General features: G+C 31.6%; 1 protein-coding gene across 2 annotated transcripts; it reads right to left on the bottom strand.

The window, feature by feature from the left end:
* Nucleotides 1–765: 765 nt before the first annotated feature.
* LOC127700486 (perlucin-like protein) lies at nucleotides 766–14,821 on the bottom strand. 2 transcript variants are annotated; one of them, XM_052203986.1, is made up of 6 exons: nucleotides 14,434–14,821; nucleotides 12,899–13,000; nucleotides 10,498–10,595; nucleotides 7,283–7,379; nucleotides 5,741–5,940; nucleotides 766–893 (listed from the first exon to the last, which is right to left on the bottom strand). In XM_052203986.1, exons 1-6 carry the CDS (start codon nucleotides 14,624–14,626, stop codon nucleotides 888–890), a joined length of 696 nt encoding a protein of 231 aa, XP_052059946.1. In that variant the 5' UTR covers nucleotides 14,627–14,821; the 3' UTR covers nucleotides 766–887. The 2 variants fall into 2 exon arrangements, with proteins under 2 accessions (XP_052059946.1, XP_052059947.1); XM_052203987.1 differs by having other exon boundaries at nucleotides 5,830–5,940.
* Between the last annotated feature and the right edge of the window lie 4,975 nt (nucleotides 14,822–19,796).

The raw sequence follows: 19,796 nt of genomic DNA, 5'->3' as shown, positions 1-19,796 counted from the left end.
AAGTTTTAAACCCCCATCCCCTCCTAAAAATGTGTTTTTTTATGTTATTGCCCTTGGGCAGATAAAATATGTGCAACGTGGGGGACATTGGAACTCTGTTCTTTTATTAATTTATTTTTATTCTATTCAAACATTTAAATTTTAGTTAGTCCCCTAGCATACCTATGCATTATTTGTTGTAATGTGGGGCATTGGCTGTGTAAAAAAATATAGTTGTAACTCAAATTTTTAAATCTTTTGATATGAAATGCAAGTAAGTAAAATTATAATTCCTTACTAAAAGATCACATAATTTACATTCTTATTCACAATTAGAAGGTTATATAGTTTCGTCGTGCTGTTGTGTCATCTAATGTTTGAAACACAATTCAATAAATTTCCCAAATGAAAATAAATTCCTTACATCATTTACAATAAGTTTGTAGGAGAAAAGTATAAACAAACATACCAAACTCTATAAGTATATTCCGTAAAACCAAAATCACACGCTCGACTATATCAACCAACGGAACGAATGGAAAACAACTGTCATTTTCCTGACTTGGTATAGGCATTTTCTGAAGAAAAAGAGAATGGTAATCCATGTCTTCGTAATAAGTTCTCGTACTTAATTATGAAGAAATGGATGATCATTCTCTTACATGTACAAAATCACAAGAGTTTTATGACACTTTCTTGGTCATGCGTGAACAATATTTGGTTTATAGAAACGTAGAAGTTTTTCGTATTTTTGTGTTGTTCTATTGCTGTTTTATTGACGACGTATACCATACATTTCATTTTATTTATACTTTACAATCAATGTAAATATTTAAATGAACCGTCATTTTCATATAAATATATTTATCAGTATTCAACATCTGTATCTTTCCTCCTCTCATATCCATTTAAACCTATAAAAAACATATAAAACAATCACTTGTCAGAAATAAACAAATTCTTTCATGTCAACGTTGATATAGTTATCTACTTTGCAAAACGTAAAAAACAGTAATGTGAAATCCTAAGATATACACAATAAACTATGGCTGTAAACAATTACGTAGATGGACTGAAACCAAGTTAGGTTACTGTGACTTGACTATAGGTGTTGCTGTTTACCTTTACCTATTGTTCAACCAGATTGTAAAATTGAAAATACAATTGGGACATTTAAATTAACCAGTTGGTATTGTTAGAATTGGTGAATAGATGATCACTCATGCATTTAGAGTCTACCTGGGTGCTGTCCTATCACTTCATCTGTTCATTTGTTACTGTTGTGGTGTAACTGGGATAGGTCTTTCAAAAGTTATCCATTGTGACATTCAAGCTTCAACTTTTGTCTTTGTATACGTAACATGCATACAGTATAAATTAGTATAAATGGTATAAATAAAGCTAGAGTATGACTACAAGATGCAAACTTATTTCATGTTCTAATATTTGTTAAAAACTGCAGATTGTTTTAAAATTCATCTCCCAATGTTTTTCATATGATAATCCTAAAACAAGTAAAGGAAATAAACATTGTAACTACAGTCTTTTTTCATTGAAATGAATGTATTCCTTGAAGTAATTGACCATACAATTGCCATTTGAACACAAAATTTTGAAAGGGAAAAGAGAGATTTTTATTTGCTGTTATTTCAAAAATTAGGACTAAGCAAGCTGGAACAAGAATGTATATGTTTTATCTTGCAGGGTATTTAATTGCATGTCATATAATGCACTACATTTCCTCTTAATGTTTTAATAGCCAAATACTATGAGTGCTTGGATTTTCTGATGGGAGATAACTCAAATTGGTTTTTTTCTCTTGCGGAAATCTTAATTATTTCATAATTTCAATAATTTATAAACACCACAACACATTAGTGCATTCCTTCATTTAGACATTTGTTCAATACTTATTGACATGAGCCTTGTACAAAGTGTTCATTTCGAATTTCAAATGTGACGTCACTTTGTGCGTTGAGGCTTTGGCTTTGGCTAACTCGGCTGTGTATTTTTTTATGTGTTGGATTAAGTTGTTTTATGTAATGTATCCGTTTTTATTCTATAGTTAGTCCCCACTTTGGTTTTATCATGTATATCTATTATATAGTCATTATATAAAATTTACTGTTTGCAAAATTATATATTATTCTAAATAATAAGGATGTTCTTGTCCCAGGTAGAAAACCCTGGCAGTGTTGGGCGCAACTTTTTGGAAGTTTTGGTCCTCGGTGCTCTTCAGCTTTGTACTTGTTTTGGCTTTCAAACTTTTTTCATCTTAGCGTCACTGGTTGGTCGGGAGGTTTGGCATGCCACAAAACCAGGTTCAACCCACCATTTTTTTCTTAAAATGTCCTGTACCAAGTCAGGAAAATGGCCATTGTTATATTATAGTTCGTTTCTGTGTGTGTTACATTTTAATGTTGTGTTTTTGTTGTGTCGTTGTTTTCCTCTTATATTTGATGCGTTTCCCTCAGTTTTAGTTTGTAACCCGAATTTGTTTTTATCTCTATCGATTTATGAGTTTTCGAACAGCGGTATACTACTGTTGCCTTTATTTATGCATAGTGAAAATCAAAAATAATAGTTATGAATAAAGTTTTATTTATTGACATTGATATTTGATATCCCATCCAGTATTCCAGTTTCACTATTTGAAATGATTTTAAAATACTTTCCTGATTTTATTAACTTTTGGAATATTTTTCTAACATTTTTCACTATATCACTAGATTTTCTTTTATATCCACAGTATTCTGTTTAATTTCCCATGATATCTATCACAATTAAACAGGCGCCGAATCTTTATATTAGATCCAGAAATTTTGAAATTTTTGATTATTTCCAATATCACATTCAAAATAATTACCCTCACTTTACAGATATTTTGGGATATTTTTTTTCACTATATCACTTGAGTTTACAGTTTTTATTTCATTTCCCATGATATTTGTCCCAATTAAACAATATAAGATACCAAATTTTATAATGATTATTTCCAATATCACATTCAAAATTGTTATCCTCACGTTTTTTTGGGGAATATTTTACTTTTATTTTATACTTTATCACTAGATTTGACTATAGCCACTATATCCACTGTATTCACATTTCATTTCATTTTCTATGATATATAACCCATTTAAACAGGTGAATCATCTTCATATTAGATTCATAATTTTATAATGATTATTTTCAAAATCACATGTCAAAGCCACAGAAACAAGTTGGATAAACTTATTTCTCCTTCTTGCATTCCAGTTTTGATTTTTTTTTACCTTTTAGATTCACTAAATCCCATCTTATAAAAAGTGAATTCCCTTGAGTGAACACAGTTTTTTTATGCACAAAAATCCTAATAAATTCAAAGATAAACACTGCAAGGTATACTCCAAAATTATTTCGAATTTTACATGTACATCATCATGTATAAGCCACAAAAAACATTTTGAATGAATTATTTCCTCCTTGATACATTCATGACAATCCATTCTTGGAGAAAAAAAACAAGTCACATTTTAAGAAGCAAAACTAAAGGCATCTTAAGAAGTGAATTCAAATAAAATAAATAGATTTCAAACACTTTGGGTAATATTCCAAATAAAAAATTTGAATGGATATATAAAGAAATGCATAACTTATCCATCTGAAAACTGAAACTGAAAACACCTGAATAGCTATTCTAGTTTCACCGACAACTGGACAATACTATGTATAAGGGTTAAAAAATTAAAGATTCATTTATTATGTTAAACAGTTTTAATTTTCATACATGTTAACATGCAGTTAAGGAAATCTTTTACTGATTTAGATTTTTGGGTCAAAGTTAGATAAATCATTTATATTGGGGATTTAAAACAATAAAAACCAATAATATTTTCTTCCCTATCAATTTTATAATAGAATAACCTTAGGTGAAGAAAAACTTCAGGAAAAAAGCATGCTGTAAGGTTTGGTTAGGTGAATAAAAAAACAGTACAGGTAGCATCAAGGTAGACTCAATTCTAACAATACCAACTGGTTAATTTAATTTGTATTATCCCAATTGTATTGTCAATTTTACAATCTGGTTGAACAATAGGTAACGGTAAACAGCAACACCTATAGTCAAGTCACAGTAGAATACCCTGAATTTAAGTTTGTCTTAGGTGGTTTAAATAGCTCGGTTTAGTTCTCATTTATCTCACATGCCCAGCGTACAAGATTAATTTTATTTCGCATGCAATTAAATTGGAATGATATTGATTTGTAATTAGTACGATAAACCCTTATTTAGCAGGTGAGTAATATGTCTCCATAATAACCTCTGAGTGTTAATTTTATTTTAGTTTGTTAACTTGTGTCTACTTGATGTGTGAACGGACGGACGGATTGATGGACAAACAGTTTAAATTCGAACAAATAAAAGTACACATTACAGCACATTTTATTTATCGAATGTATATTAAGGATAAGTCTCCATACCGAAATTGTAATTTGATTAAAAGGTAATAATTTGCTTGTTCAAACATGTCAGCTTGGAAACCGTAAAAGCCTGCTAATTACGTTGACATATCTCTCATGCTACGATTAACTCAAAGACAAAAGTAGAGAACAAAATGTTTAAAACTTCAAAATATATCAAAAATAGCAATATTATTTATACTGGATACATTTTGAAAAATGTTTGCAAACGAGCCTAATTGGAACAATTGATGTCAGGCCGCAAAACGTCCCACTTAAGCAAAAGATTTCAACGGAAATTAGCATGTTTATATACTCCCAACCAAATTGAATGAAAACTAAGATTTTATACATACTATGTAAAAATGCGATTAAGACCCCTTATAGATCGGAAACCGTAAAAGGTACGCAAAATCCTTTGGTTGACTGCCATAAACTTTGACAAGATAAAACTTAAAAAAATAATAAAAGTCCGACTCAAAAGGAATGTTATTTAAAAAGTTTTATGTATCCTTTGTCCCTGCAATTTACAACTCGAAGACAGTAACAGCCACCACAAAACTGACTGTAAAATGCAAGATGGGATTTTCATAACCAGTTCACAGAAAAAACTATTGGACAAAGTAATGAAATTGTTACTCTGTGGTTGACCCCATTTGAGATTTTTTTTTGTTTTAAGTCTGAATAAATTTTTTTTTTAAATTTGTGATTTATAAAGTCATTGGAACATTAAAGATCCAGCGATTATTCCATAAAAGGACATGTTGTAAGAAATCTAATACATGATTTCCAATTTTGTATCCTATGCTAATTTGGGCAAAATTAAACTTCTTGGTTGCCGAATTAAAATAAGAAAGTACACAAACTATTCATATTTTCTTTAGATAGAGTATGGAACCTTTTCGATATTATCTTTCTCTAAAATATGAGTAACAGTGTCCCTAGCATCTGCAGCATCTGATGCAGTAAAATATGTACCGTTAATGTTTTTCAATACCAAAATACCAGAATATGCAAGGGGCTATATGAACAAAGAGTAAAAAGACACCCAAATACCTATGGAAACTTTGCCTGGTGGAGTTTTAACCTCACCTGTCGGTATATCTCAACAGTAACAAAGATATAGCATTTCAAATATAAACGGGTGCAAGTTCGAAAAATAGACTGTAAGAATTTGGAGTTATTAATGCTCTTTGACGTGATTTCCATTGGCCTTCAAATTGCTTTGATTCGAGCGCCACTGGTGAGTCTTATGTAGACGAAACAAGCGTCTAGCGTACAAAAATAAACGTGGTATCTCTGATGATCGGGTTTGTATTACCTTAATTTCACATATGTATTTAATTTTGATATCGCATGAAGCGTCGTTCCACTTTAATTCCCTGTAATCGACACAATGCTCGATATTACCGAGATTGTTCGGCTCGCCAGGACCCCAGTTTGTTACATTGAATGGTTGCTCGCTCGGTTCCCATCTAAATCTATCTTCTGTTCCGTTGTCTGTTCCGCCTATCCAATATTCTTAAAAAAATAGGTAAGCTGAAATATTCAAGTTTTCCACCAACATGCATTTTTTGTCCTTTTAAAGTTACTTAATATTTTTTAATTATTTTGACAAAATGTAGTTTTGTCATGCTGTATCCAACATTGCTTATTCATTCTAGGTATTTCTTTATATGAAACAAAGTTAAATTCTGTACAATTTTTTGAAAAGTGCCAACTGAACAAAACAATAGGTTAAAAAAGGAAAAAAAGTGAAAAGAAGACTAGATAACGTGTTACCCGCAGAGAGTTCTGTATCACATTTTTAAGAAAATAGAATTAAACAAGAGGCTCTCAAGAGCCTGAATCGCTCACCTGTAATTTCTTGCTTAAATCTTTCATCAATGATTATTTTTGCTTTTCAATATATATTAATGAGTGGCTTAAAAATGCCATTTAAATGTTCTTTGTATCTGTCATATTTTCTTCAAAAGCAAAAAAAAGCATTTTACCCCTATGTTCCATTTTAGCCATAGTGGCTATGTTTCTTGACGTACAAGGAAATAAAATACAAAATTTATACTAGATACTCTGAAACTCTGAAACTCATTCAGCTGAAGTTTAGCTGAAATTGATTCAGCAGTTTCAAAGGAGAAGATTTTTTTTAAAGTAAGCAAACTAGATTCGTCTGAAAATTTCAGGGCTTATAGAACTTGACCTAATAAACAGTTTTACCCCATATCAAATTTGCTCTAAATGCTTTAGTTTTTAAGATATAAGCCAAAAACTGCATTTTACCCCTATGTTCTATTATTAGCCATAGCGGTCATGTATTTTGACGAAACAGAAAATAAAACACAAACTTTATTCAAGATACCCTACGCATCATTCAGCTTAAGTTTGGTTGGAATTGGTTCAGTAGTTTCAGAGGAGAAGATATTTGAAATAGTTTACAGAGGGCGGACGACGACGGACGACGACGGACGACAATGGACGCCAAGTGATGGCAAAAGCTCACATTTCCTTTGGAAAGGTGAGCTAAAAAACCTAGGATGTTACATACAACTTTTAATTTGCTTTCCAGTGAAATGCACGTATTTAATTTTTCTTTTTGAACTTCACTTCAGATATAAACTGGAATCACAGACAATAACAAATTTGAGTTCAATTTTAAAACTAAAGAGCAAAATCTATGTATAGAGTATACATGCCTTATGATGTTTTTTGTTTTAAAAAAAGTATTTTATGATGATATGGTCGCTTAGATGAAAAAAAACATAATATGCAATACATTTGATTTTCTGTAGGGCGTCAAACATTTGACTTGTTTTAAATTCATTTCATAATGTCTTAGAGTTTAAAGAATATATATAGAATTTACCATATCCAGACCGAATCAATAGTTGATCATTTAGAAAATTCAATTCAATGATCGTTTCAACATCTGTTAATGATCCGCCGAGTTTATGGCATTCTGACTGAAAAAGAACATGCTTCATGTATGTAAATTATCAATTTTGCGTGATTTTTAAAAAAAGCATGAAATAAATTCAGCCTTAATGAATGATGCTGTTAATTTTTCACTCGTCACATGTATTCATTAAAATAATCTTGGTCACTCTAACTTCTTTAAACCAGCACAGATATATATTAAACAAAAGCCTATCAAAGATACCAGGCATATAATATTGTACACCAGACGAGCGTTCCGTCTACAAAAGACTCATCAGTGGCGCTCGAATCAAAGCAATTGGAAGGCCAAATGAAATCACGTGAAAGAACATCACAAACTGCAAGTTCTCGAATAAAGCAGCTAAAAAACCAAATAGAGTACGAATTTGAAGATCACTGAGGACCCCAAATTTCTAAAGGTTATGCCAAATACATGTTAGATACTCTATTACTGGGATAGAAAATCCTAAGTATTTCGAAAAATTCAACGGTTCATAAACAGCTTATATATAAATATGATAATTCATTTCAATACAGAAGTGAAAAATGAATTGTCATTTGTACAATTCTTTCTGATGAAGGAAAATTAAGAATAGCGATTCGGACGCACGAAATTTATATACTGATATTTTCATTCACTTATATATTTTTACACTGCATTAACACACAGCCTAATTTTACAGATACCACAGATTTTAAGATACTTTCCAAAATAATACTACAGTCTTTACGAGCATCTTATCTCGTAAAATATATTACATGTTGAGTAGATAGAATTTCTCAATTTTTTGTATATAAAATAGATTTTTTTTTTGTATCCTGGTATCTATGATGAGTTATTCTGTTGTAATATACTAGATACAACTAAAACATTAAACAATGATAGTAATGTCCTTAATACAACTAAACATTAAACAATGATAATTTTAAACTCGGGAGAGTTTTTTTGACTACAGATACAGTCTGCCTCTCATTTTGACTTACATCTGGAAATTGACAATGAGGGTCGGTTGAGAACAAAACTTTACAATAAAAGGGATGAGTTCAGCTTCCCAATTGTGAACTTTTCATTTCTATTTGGACTATATATTAGAGCTTGCATTTCCTATCATGATTTCCTAGGTAGAAGGTTGCTGCTCACAAGGAACCTATTAAACCAAGAGCTCCAGTATAAAATTATATACAACGTATTTGTTTTTGATCTGCTTTGAAAACTGGGAATGAGTCATTTTTCTGGAATTGTTTTATTCCAAGGGTCATAATTAGGTCAAAAGTAGTTCAATGTAAACAAAACTCATCTTAAGTCTTTAACTTCGCAAAGCATTATTAGTTAAGATTTTTTGAAAATATTGCTTAGAAAACAGTAGGAAACTATTTTTTTTCATTTTATTTTTGTGAAATCTTTAATGTAATCAACTAAATAATAATGAGTATTGCCAAATAGCAATTACCATTTTGCCACTTTTTCCCGTCAAAGATACTAGGCATTTAATTTGTCACACCAGGCACGCGTTTCGTCTACATAAGGTGCTCGAATCTGGGCAGTTGGAAAATCCCATTAAATACAAAGTTGAAGGGCATTGAAAACAAAAAATTCCGAAAAGTTGTGCAAAATACGTTCCAAGGTAAATTTGCTGAGCTAAGAATTTAATAGATCTTTTGAAATTCATACACAAAAAAAAGGCAAAACTGGCCAAAGTAATATTCCCTCACACGGTTTGATTATATCCAATTTGCCACGAAATCCTGCTTTCAACAACATTGTATAACTTTCCGGTGCAATAATTACTTAATAATTTCAATAAATTCTGTCATTATCATACATCCCTTGCATTAACTTTTTCGCTTCAGATGTCAAAAATTCAATATTAAAGGCAACTCTCTTCCTAATTTTTACAGCAATTTATGGGCTTTTCAAATTTAAATTTATTCCTAGTCAATTATAGTGATATCTTTTAATAAGCTCATTCGGAAAGGATGTCAATAAAACATTGCAATGCAATCCATCGTTCGTGTATATTGTGTTAAAAACAGTCGTTATCATTTTGATTCGATTATAGTTCTAAATCATTACACATTCATTAATCACTATAATTCATACGAATTGTTATCTTCTCTCGATTCTGTAACTTGCAAGTATTGAATCATCGTAAATATCAAATATATATAATCAAATTGAAGGCAGTGTAGTCTCTTGATTACACATCTCTGACAGAGCAGCTTGGGCGTTCTATTATGGATCCAGCTTATTTTTGTTTTTGTTTCCGATTTTCGCATGTGACTTTTTTTGCGCGTTAATTGTTTTTTTTTAACATTAACTGAAATTAAGCGAGCTTTAGGTTTAATCGAAATGCCTATTTAGATTTTTATGTACAGAGATCTCTTTTGTACACATTGGCAGTCATTATAATTAATTGTCATTCTGTTAGAGGACGACCATTTGATAATCTGGTAGGGCCAGGAGGATAGTGTCTGGATTGATAATTTATTTTTATCTGCTGCTACGCATGCTTATTTTCTTTCCGAGCCTTCGCCACGCGAAAATTTATTTTCACTTTTGTACTCAATTATTCCCTGCATTTTGTACTGCAGAATATTCTTTTTCACCCTTTCTCGTACAAAGTTTATTTTCAGTTCTTACCAGGCTAAGTTATTCAACTTCGAAATCATCCTCCCCACCATACCAAATTAATTGGTCGTCTCTTATGGCTATTCTATTTTATTGCTCATGATTAAAATTCATATAACTCGTTATAAATGAGAGATGTGTCTACTAAAATTCATAATTATTTCTAGTGTCTTTTCCATGTGTCATTTAGATTTTTGTATCTCTGCATATTTCCTTGCTCGCTATATCAAACATTTTGTTTATAAATACTATTCCAAAGTTTCTATATATTTACAGGTTTCAAATCGAATATAAATTTCATATTACTTGATATCTACTAGAGTTATTCAATTGCAATATAATAATAAACGAGCCTTATTTTTCAGGATATGACAACATAATTAACGCAATTATTCATATTACACTTCGTTACACCCATAAGAGTTTTCACTTTAACATGAATTATATATAATTTTTTTTTATCAAATTTCATTATTCTTGAAAAAACCGGTATCGAAAAGCAAAAGTATCACTACCTGCGCTCCTTTCCAATCTGTTGCATCGTCATCGTTACTGAAAAGATAGCAGGATCTCAAACCAGAAGTTGTTATCCAGCCAGTTGTACAGTTTACACCTAAAATGTATACAGGAACATGTGACTAGTTTCTTGAACAATATAGTTTATTATTAATTCTAGTCAGATATTTGACCTTTCTTCACACTTTCTTTATATTTGATAACCAACATTTGATATTCTTTTTCTATGTTTTTTATAGTTCAAATTTAAATGTCGAAAATTAGCTCTTTGATTTCGTTATAATGACGACATAGAAAATGCTTAGATACCTGACGAATTAAACAAGTTTGTCATTTTTTGGCAAATATTCAGAAAAGAGCGCAAACATTTGGTGAAATATAGTATTTATTCGAAAGAAAGTTAGTAAATGAAAGCAAAACCTGCATAGGCTTCAGAAGAAGACATAGGTCATGCGTTTCTGAGACTGATAATGATTTCCGTTGGATATGTATTGATTGAAACTTTAGGATGGGAGAACATGATTTATTTATTAGTTGTACTTGCCTTTTAACTAGCTTTCAGTTACTGCGAATACTCTTATATCGGTGCTGTGTGTAATTATTTTTTTTTATGTAAGTTGTTTTTAAGCCTCGTTTCGATCTATTGAGATAAGCCTTTTGCAACTGATTTGTATAGTTTGTTCTTAGGTTGTGTTTTTACAAAACGGTCCCAGGTTAGGGGACGGTTCAGCGCTCATAAAATGTCTAACCACGCCTCCTTCTTTATGTGTCTGTCCCCTTTCAGGAGTCTGTTATTCTGTGGTTGTCGTTGTAGTTTGGTAACAAAAGAGACAACCATCCCTTAAAGATCAAGACAATGATCGGAATAATTACAAGACACCGTTCGGCCTTAATCAGAAAGCAAAATTAATACGTATGATTAGCAATAGAGGTCTGGGATGACAAAATATTATACAACTCAAATGAGAATACCAACGGCCTAATTATCACTGAATATTAGTAAGACAGACAGCGACCAACGACAACTACTTGATTTCAAACTCCAGGCGTTAGATATAAACATAGAATATGGCGGAGTTTAACATGTTTGGGAGCAGCCGACTCTCTCTAATTTGAGACACGTATAAGAACAAACTGTACAAATTAGGCAATGCCTTTATGTTTTATCAGCTCACTAAGGGCAATTGACAGTGTGAGTTATCGTCATTACGTATATGTTTTTTTATGAAGCCTTTTGAACGAGCACGTTATATTTCTGCTTAGCGTGTGGGTATAATACAAAGGATGGTTCATATTTATATCACACTAACATTTTCTCATCCAGATATGTATATAATAATTGCCAGTGAACGCTTCACACCAATCCACCAATCCATTTACGGTGAATTCATTTGTGGTTACACATTTTCGTGGATTGAGGAAAGATTGTATTTTCGTGGATACTTAACTTTTGTGGTTTGCCAAAATTTGCATACAAGCCTATTGGGAATTTGTACTTCACTGAACCCTTACATTCGTGGTTCACAAATCCCCATGAAATCCACGAAAATTGGTATTCCACGAGTAATAATGAATCTACAATATGTTAAAGCTATGAAATGCTCAAATACTAGCAATAAAAAAACCCAAAAAATATTATCCTTTCCTTAATGTCCAACTTACTGTAGATAAAAGTGATTAAGTGCCAGTCTGCATAAGAATCAGGCAGTAAACCCGCTCAATTAGACATTAATTTAAATTCAAAATGTATAATGATGCACGAATAAACCATTCGTTTCCTTTTCCTGCTATTATTCTAACCAAAAGTTATCTAGAGATTTCTCGAATTACCAGACACGAAGAAACGAAAAACTTACCATTTCTAACTCATGATGAGGGTAACTTCAAAAAAGGATGATTAGGTCGGTGCGTTTTTTTTCCGACCATGTTTTGAAATTATTTTAAATTGCCTGATTCTTACAAAGACTGGCACATAATTGTGAAATCGAAATTTTGATAAAGAAAAAAAATTCTTACTTGCCAATATATGTCATGCTATACTTAATACCTTACAGCAATCATGTAAACAACCTTTCTTGTATGACACTTTTTAAAAGCAAAGATTCGAGCGGTTACTTTTATTTCTATTTAAATGGATTCGCATGGTGGGTAATGCATGCGTGCTAGCTTACCCTGTCGAAGCAGTCGATCTCGCTCCTTTAGTAGTTCATGCAATTCAGTTTTTTTTGTTACCTTGATTTGTATCTTACTAATCGAAATATGAGATTTGAACATCGGTAAACTACTGCTTCCTAAATAAAGTGAAATAAAGTAAAAATATGAAATTCACGATGATTATTAATTACACATCCAGCAAGGTTTCCCATTGATTATTAACAAATTGCAGTTTTATTGATTTACCTGATTTGTCTGTATCATTTATTTGAGTCCTCGTTATTCCCCGAGGGAATGGCGAAGTCGTTTGTTGGTTGTAAGTTGTGTCATTAGTGTTTGACATTTTTTCTGAAAAGAAAAGTAAACTCAAATGAAAAATACATGGAACTTGCAAATATCTCATATATTGCTGCGGGACCTATTATAGTCAGCTATATATACGTACGTGCTATCTCTTGCCGGTAATTACATAATTTTAACAAATAAAACATACAGCCCAATATAATTTCTGTTTTTAAAGGTTTCTGTTTTTAGCTATACACAAATTGCTGTAACACTCAGGCATAAATCAATGACGTTACCGCATAATGACAAATTTGTCTTAAATTCGTGATATCCTTATGATAAACTTGTTTTAATTCTACGCGATGGCCAAATAGTTAAGACCAATTTTTCCAGAATTTATTTTTACCAGAGCTCATTGAATAAAAAGTCTTTCAATATTCAATCAAATTCTCGGCATCACAGCTGCATGTGTAAACAGATGTTCGTCTTACAATTTTTTAAGGTTATTCATATAACCAAACCATAAATGCCAACAGATTTCTGAAAGCTGCAGTTTTGATAGATGTGGTGGCTGCTTTTGAATTTCTACCTGTTTGTTTCTTAAGATGGACATTTTAAAACAAAGCATAAATTCTACTGGGAAGTAGGATATGACTAAATAGATTTTCAGGTACAAATTTATTCTTTTTGGTATAAGAAGTACGTCCATGCATAAAGTAAAAATAATATGAAAGATTGATAAAAGGTTTTCAAAATTGTCTTCAGCAACGTTTTGTGCTTAATGAAATATGGATCCAGGGTATAATTAAAATTGTTCAAAAAGGTTTAAAATATGATATAACGGCTTTTTAATTATCAAGTTCAATAGATTTCAAGTACCACTACATATAAGAAACATGCAAAATGTGATTCATGGGTGGAAAACCTACACAGAAAATAATCTGAAATCTTATTTAAGATATAGAATTATGAAGCAATTTATATAGAGTTTTAACATGGACTCTTAGAAGGTGAGATATTAATTCTATAGAATGCATTATAAAACTCAAGTTGAGGGAGATAACTCCAATATTATCTGCCATAATCTACTGTATGTCAATTATTTGTCCTGGTAAGACAGAAAATGAAAAATGTTTCTCATTCCTTTCAAGTACACCGATATAACAACTGATTGACAAAAATAAACATTTGTAGCCTTTCATGAAGTGTGTCTCAAATTTGGATTTTGCATGATTCTTTTATGGACCACTACTTAACCGCTTCCTGATTTGGAATATGCGAGTAAAACAAAAGTGAAGTGGAAATTGGATTCAATTCTATTCGGAGAAAATGCAAAAAAAAAACAACTTCAACCTTTGTATATTTCTGAGTTATTACAATAAGAATATTGAAATGCGAGAAATAAAAAAGGAAAACCCTACCGGGTTTTTACTCCTTTATCATCTGACAAAAATTAAAAAAATTATCAACAGTGTATTTAACATAATTGTACCAACCTTTGATTATGAGTAGTGCTGTGAATACTGTCGTAAAAGCAAAGATAAAAACAAGGAGGACGATCACACGACGTTTTGTTTTCCACTTGACCGGAATTTTTAAACTATTTCTTACGTCAACCGTGTCATATGTATGCTCACTGTAAATATGTTCATCGGGCGTTGTTATAATAAGGTCCTCATACATTTTCATGTTGACCTATTTTTAAATGTTATTTTTCCTTGAACATTATCTTAAATATTAATTCCTCACAAAATGTGAATTCACGTAATCACCTGAAAGAACATTTGTATACGTAAAACGTTAGACAAAGTACAAAATACATACAAAGCAATCCAAAGTAATGTAAGAATGATTCACAATATCTTTTTCCATATAAGTGACTGACCAAACATTATCACAATACTTTTTAACGGGAAATACTTAAGAAAACGAAGTGCTAGTCGGGCGTACGATCGTTTCCGCTCTCTTAAGAGTGATCGTTATTTTTTCATTTTCGCAAAATGACGTTATGAAGTATGAACAATTTTTCTCTGAATTGATATGCATAGAAGGGCCTTTTTATATAGACTTTTAAATTTATTACTAAAAGTCACAATATAATTACATTATTTCGTATGTCTAATCCTTTCTGTTACATGCTCAGCAAAAATAAAATATATTTAAACTAAACTAGAGTCTTTATTATTCTGTGGTTAACATGTTGTAATGTACTATTGTATTATTTATTTATGTATGTCTCTGTTTTGAGTGTTCTTGCGTTTCTAGTTGTAATGTATTCCTGTCACGTAATGTTATCATTTTAGCGATATTTTTAACATTCCCATATGAGCGGGAGGTTTGGTTAGCCATAAAACCAGGTTTAACTCACCACTTTTTCTTAAAATGTCCTGAACCAAGTCAGGAATATGGCAGTTGTTATCAAATAGACCGTTTCTATGTATGTTGGCGTTTGTTTTTCAGCAGTTCAGTGTTTGTGTTGTTCCGTTGTTTTCCTCTAATAGTTGATGTGTTTCCCTCGGTTTTGGTTTGTTACCCGGATTTGTTTCAGTTAAATCGATTTATGACTATTGAACAGCGGTATACTACTGTTGCCTTTATTTAGTATAGAAATGTGCCACGTTGTGTCCCAAGCCTCTAATTCAGTGGTTGTCCTTTGTTGCTGTACAATTTTTTGTTCGTTTATTGATTTGCACATAACTCTCGGTTTTCTCGTTTAAATTGTTTTACATGTGTCATTTCGAGGCCTTTTATAGCTGGCTTATTGGTATTGGTTATTTTTCATTGTTGAAGACCGTACGGTGACCTATAGTTGTTTATAACTTCTACGTCATGTGATCTCTGGGGGTTGGAACTCTACAATACCTCTCTATTGTGTTGAATGATATGAACTTAATTATAATCTTTGAAAGTGTCAAATTTAAACGTCGTTTTTAAAAGATATTGAGTAAAAAAAAAAAAAAAAAATGAGGCAAGACAGATGATATCGTATTTTGTAAAAACAATAGGTAATTGTTCATCAATCTAAAGGAACTGTTTGAATATCCATTTTAAAGGACGTTGTTAACCGCAACAGCTCTACGGTTCTGATATTTGTTTTACCGCGAATGTTTTTTGGCTGAACTGACGAATTGTTTCTATAGTGGCAAACATATTAATTGGATCATATTGACAACACTAGAGAAAGAGAAGAAATGCCATAAATTAATCGATCTTAATATTCAAACACGTCTCTGAAGATGTTGTAGATTCTATAATCAGCGAAGAATTAGGGAAAACCTAGTGATTGACCCCAGTCCTTTTCCTGTAAAGCACAAAAGTTGGTTCGCTTTAATCTTATTTTAATCAAAAGCAAATCATATTATCAAAACTATTTTTACCTGCTTTGTACTCAATTCTACCGTCTCTGTTTTAAAAAGCATACTGTTATGAGGACAATTTTCAGACTAATCAATTTGGTTTCATTGAATTTTCTTGGCAAATGCTTTCTACCTAGACGCTTTCTCAATTGAGGTTTAACACTCAATGAAAATACGAGTTTGACTTTCTTGCAAGCAGATTGTTTTACCGAAAAAGAGTAGGGGTTGTTCTTGAACTAGTGTAGTATAAGCTATTTAATTAGATTCGTTTAGAACGACCTTAATGTACGTATTATGGGACTATTTGAAAACTAAAAGTGACAATTAAGGGAATTATAAAAGGTATACGGAAATGAAGTGATAAATGAAAGACTAATGGTCATAAGAAGAACAATTGAAAGTTGCTCTTAAATAAATGATTTTGAAATATTCAAAAAAGTTTGATAATTCAAACATACAATGTAATGACTGTTTAGATTTCATGAAAAATCCTAGCAAGAATAGTATAGAAAACGCAGTAGACAGAAGGTACTTAATGGCATTATTATTTTTTTTTTTATCTTTGATAATAAGTAATAAGTACCAAAATAATATGTAATACATTCTTTAGACGTTGTTTTTTTTTTCTACAATTAGGACGTATTTGTTTCCGATGGGCAGCATTTTTTTATCTTCTCTTAAACAGCATTTCTACTGTAAAATGGTAAATATAGATGCAAGTATCTGAAAGGCGTAAGACATCCTTCTTTGTTAGAAACCATAGTTATTCAAAAATTTATCTTTAGGCCACTTTTATTTATTGATTGTTTTTTTTTTTGTCCATTGTACCCTGTTCTTTATATCTAAGCAGAAGAAAACAGTGAAAATATTATTTTAGTTGATAACGTAGGTTTCCATGATTTGTGCCAGCAACAATCACACTTTATAAAAGAAAAAACATTTTTTTTAAATCTTGAACATGTTCGAAAATTCAGATATTTTTCGCAAGTTAACAGGTTTTTTTTATATAAAAAACATAGTTTCCGGGTATCCAATTAGAATTTTTGAATTAGGTAGTCTATTTTGAACCAAAAGAAACAACACGGAAATGATGAACATTCTTCTTATCTGCCCAAAACTGACTAAAGATACGTTATAATGTTTGCTCTCAAAAGGTCATAGTTTACGAATGACACAAAGCATCGGAATTGAGTTAAAGTTTGTTTGAATAGCATGTCCCTAAATTGTTCCACACTTCTGCAGGTTGCACTTTGTAAATACAGCTGTTTCACAAGCCACGCCTCTTTTGGGGAGATCTATAATATTCATAGATATGTTAATTTGTTAACGTACTGGTTCCCAGATATGATCTCTGTGTTTCATCTCATAGAGACATAACTTGAGAATGTTACCAGTATAGAAAAAAATGGTAGCGCCTAAAATTTAATTCTTAGGAGGTCCATAAGTGGAGGTAGGGGTAGTACAGAATTTTAGTATAAGTTTAAACTCTTAGATTTTCAGGGCACATAAATGTTGAAAATATGCCGCACAGCCTTATATTTTGACCTTTGAATAAAATAGTAGTGCATATCAACTTTCCGTTCTGGGATATAATTTTTCACGAAACTTCCTAGTAAAAGTGGCAGTTTTAGCCGCAAAGGGAGTTCCTATGGGAAATTGCATTGTCTATATTTACAGAATTGCAACCTGCAGCACTTCGAAAGTTTTTCTAAATTAATTGGAGACAGTCAGTATTTAAGTTTACGCAATACATTTATGCGTTTGTTTACACTTGTAATTGTAATGTATGATATACATATGATTATTCCATTTTGCGTCATTACTGGATCCCAGGGGATTATGAGATATAGTTATAGGAACATTTGTCTCATTAATGGATAAGTAAAGATCTGGCATCTCAATATCTCAGAAGATAAAACTCAGTTTTATTAGGATAAAATGACAAATGCCATTAAGTAGACTAAGCTTGCTGACCGACTTGTTCTTGTAATCATTTGAATAATAATTCATAAAATCTTTCGAGAGGACAAGACAAAAAAGGGGGTTCCTAACAAAAGAGGAGGTGCGCTTAGAATCCTTTCTGGTTAAAAACAAGACCAATACCGTGTCTGGACCTGCGTCGCTGCATGAAATTGATTGTGGTAACATGCATACTAAAGCAAAACTGATCAATAATGTGTCAACTTTTGTTGTACAATATCGGCAAACAGGAAGAAGTTGTATGGCCGATGTTAAAATTGATAACTTGTTACAATTGAACATAAACAAGCTGCAGAATAAAAATTAATTAGCTCCCTTCAGTAAAATTTCAAACTATCGGCACAGGAAGTTGCTGGACGGTGGATGTGAATATTGATAACTCGCTACAACTCAACATTATGTAGCTGCAGACCAAATATTAAATTATTCCCTTCAATAGGAGTCAGGAAAAGTTTGACGAAAATTTTCCTAGCACAATAACTGAAACAGGAAGTCAAATGCACAGCTGATGTAAAAATTACTTACTCACTACAACTCAACAATATCAAGTTGCAGTCCAAATACTAAATCATTCCCCTTGATAGAAGCCAAGACAAGTTTAAAGAAAAATTTCCTTGTACAATGATTGTTGTAAAATTTCAAACGATCGGCAAACAGGAAGTAGCTGCATGGCGGATGTTTAAATTGCTTTCTCGCTTCAACTCAACATTATCAAGCTGCAGACCAAATATTTTATCATTCCCTTCCATAAAACCCTTTGGCGGCGTAGGTAAAAAATGTATTACAAAATCGTATGATTATTGCTTAGAAATAACATACACGAAGTTTAACCGGTATTGTCTGTAATATATTATGAATATTCAAAATACTCAGCGTTCAATATTTAGGCTACTAAATACAGCTCAATCATTCAGAAGTAAGGGTTAGGCCAATATAGTACAAATATAAGCATTGTGTCAAAATGTCTAGTTTTGGTTGCTAAGGACTGTAAACAATTAAATTGACATGTATTGTCATTCTTAAACACTTTTTCCACTGCTGGTGGACGTTTCGTCCCCGAGGGTATCACCAGCCCAGTGGTCAGCACTTCGGTGTTGACATGAATATCAATTATATGGTCATTTTAGTAAATTTCCTGTTGACAAAACTTTAAATTTTTCGTAAATCTAAGGATTTTCTTATCCCAGAAATAGATTACCGTAGCCGTATTTGGCACAACTTTTTGGAATTTTGGGTCCTCAATGCTCTTCAACTTTGTACTGGTTTGGCTTAATAACTATTTAGATCTGAGCGTCACTGATGAGCCTTAGGAAGACGAAATGCGCGTCTGGCGTATTAAATTATAATCCTGGTACCTATTTCCCCTCAGAATTGATTTAGAATCTAAAAATCAATAGATTTGTGGTATGAAAAGTCTTAAATTATACAATTCTGAGCTTTGTAAGTATGCCATAACGTAGCAATAAACAGTTAGGAAAAAATATTAAAATTTACCAAGCATGTTTTATACTTAGGATTTGAAT

The sequence above is a fragment of the Mytilus californianus genome, unplaced genomic scaffold (genome assembly GCF_021869535.1).
Source record: "Mytilus californianus isolate M0D057914Y unplaced genomic scaffold, xbMytCali1.0.p SCAF_5, whole genome shotgun sequence".
In the NCBI taxonomy this organism is placed as follows: Eukaryota; Metazoa; Mollusca; class Bivalvia; order Mytilida; family Mytilidae; genus Mytilus; species Mytilus californianus.
The sequence above is the reverse complement of the archived record's forward strand: the minus strand, read 5'-3'. Positions and strand labels throughout refer to the sequence as shown.

Coding starts and splice junctions, on each gene's coding strand:
- LOC127700486 (XM_052203986.1), bottom strand. CDS start 14,626: ATGAAAATGTATGAGGACCTTATTATAACAACGCCCGATGAACATATT. Junction 7,380..10,497: donor CAGATTGGAAAGGAGCGCAG/GTAGTGATACTT, acceptor GTTCTTTTTCAG/TCAGAATGCCATAAACTCGG. Junction 5,941..7,282: donor ATTGATTCGGTCTGGATATG/GTAAATTCTATA, acceptor TATTTTTTTAAG/AATATTGGATAGGCGGAACA.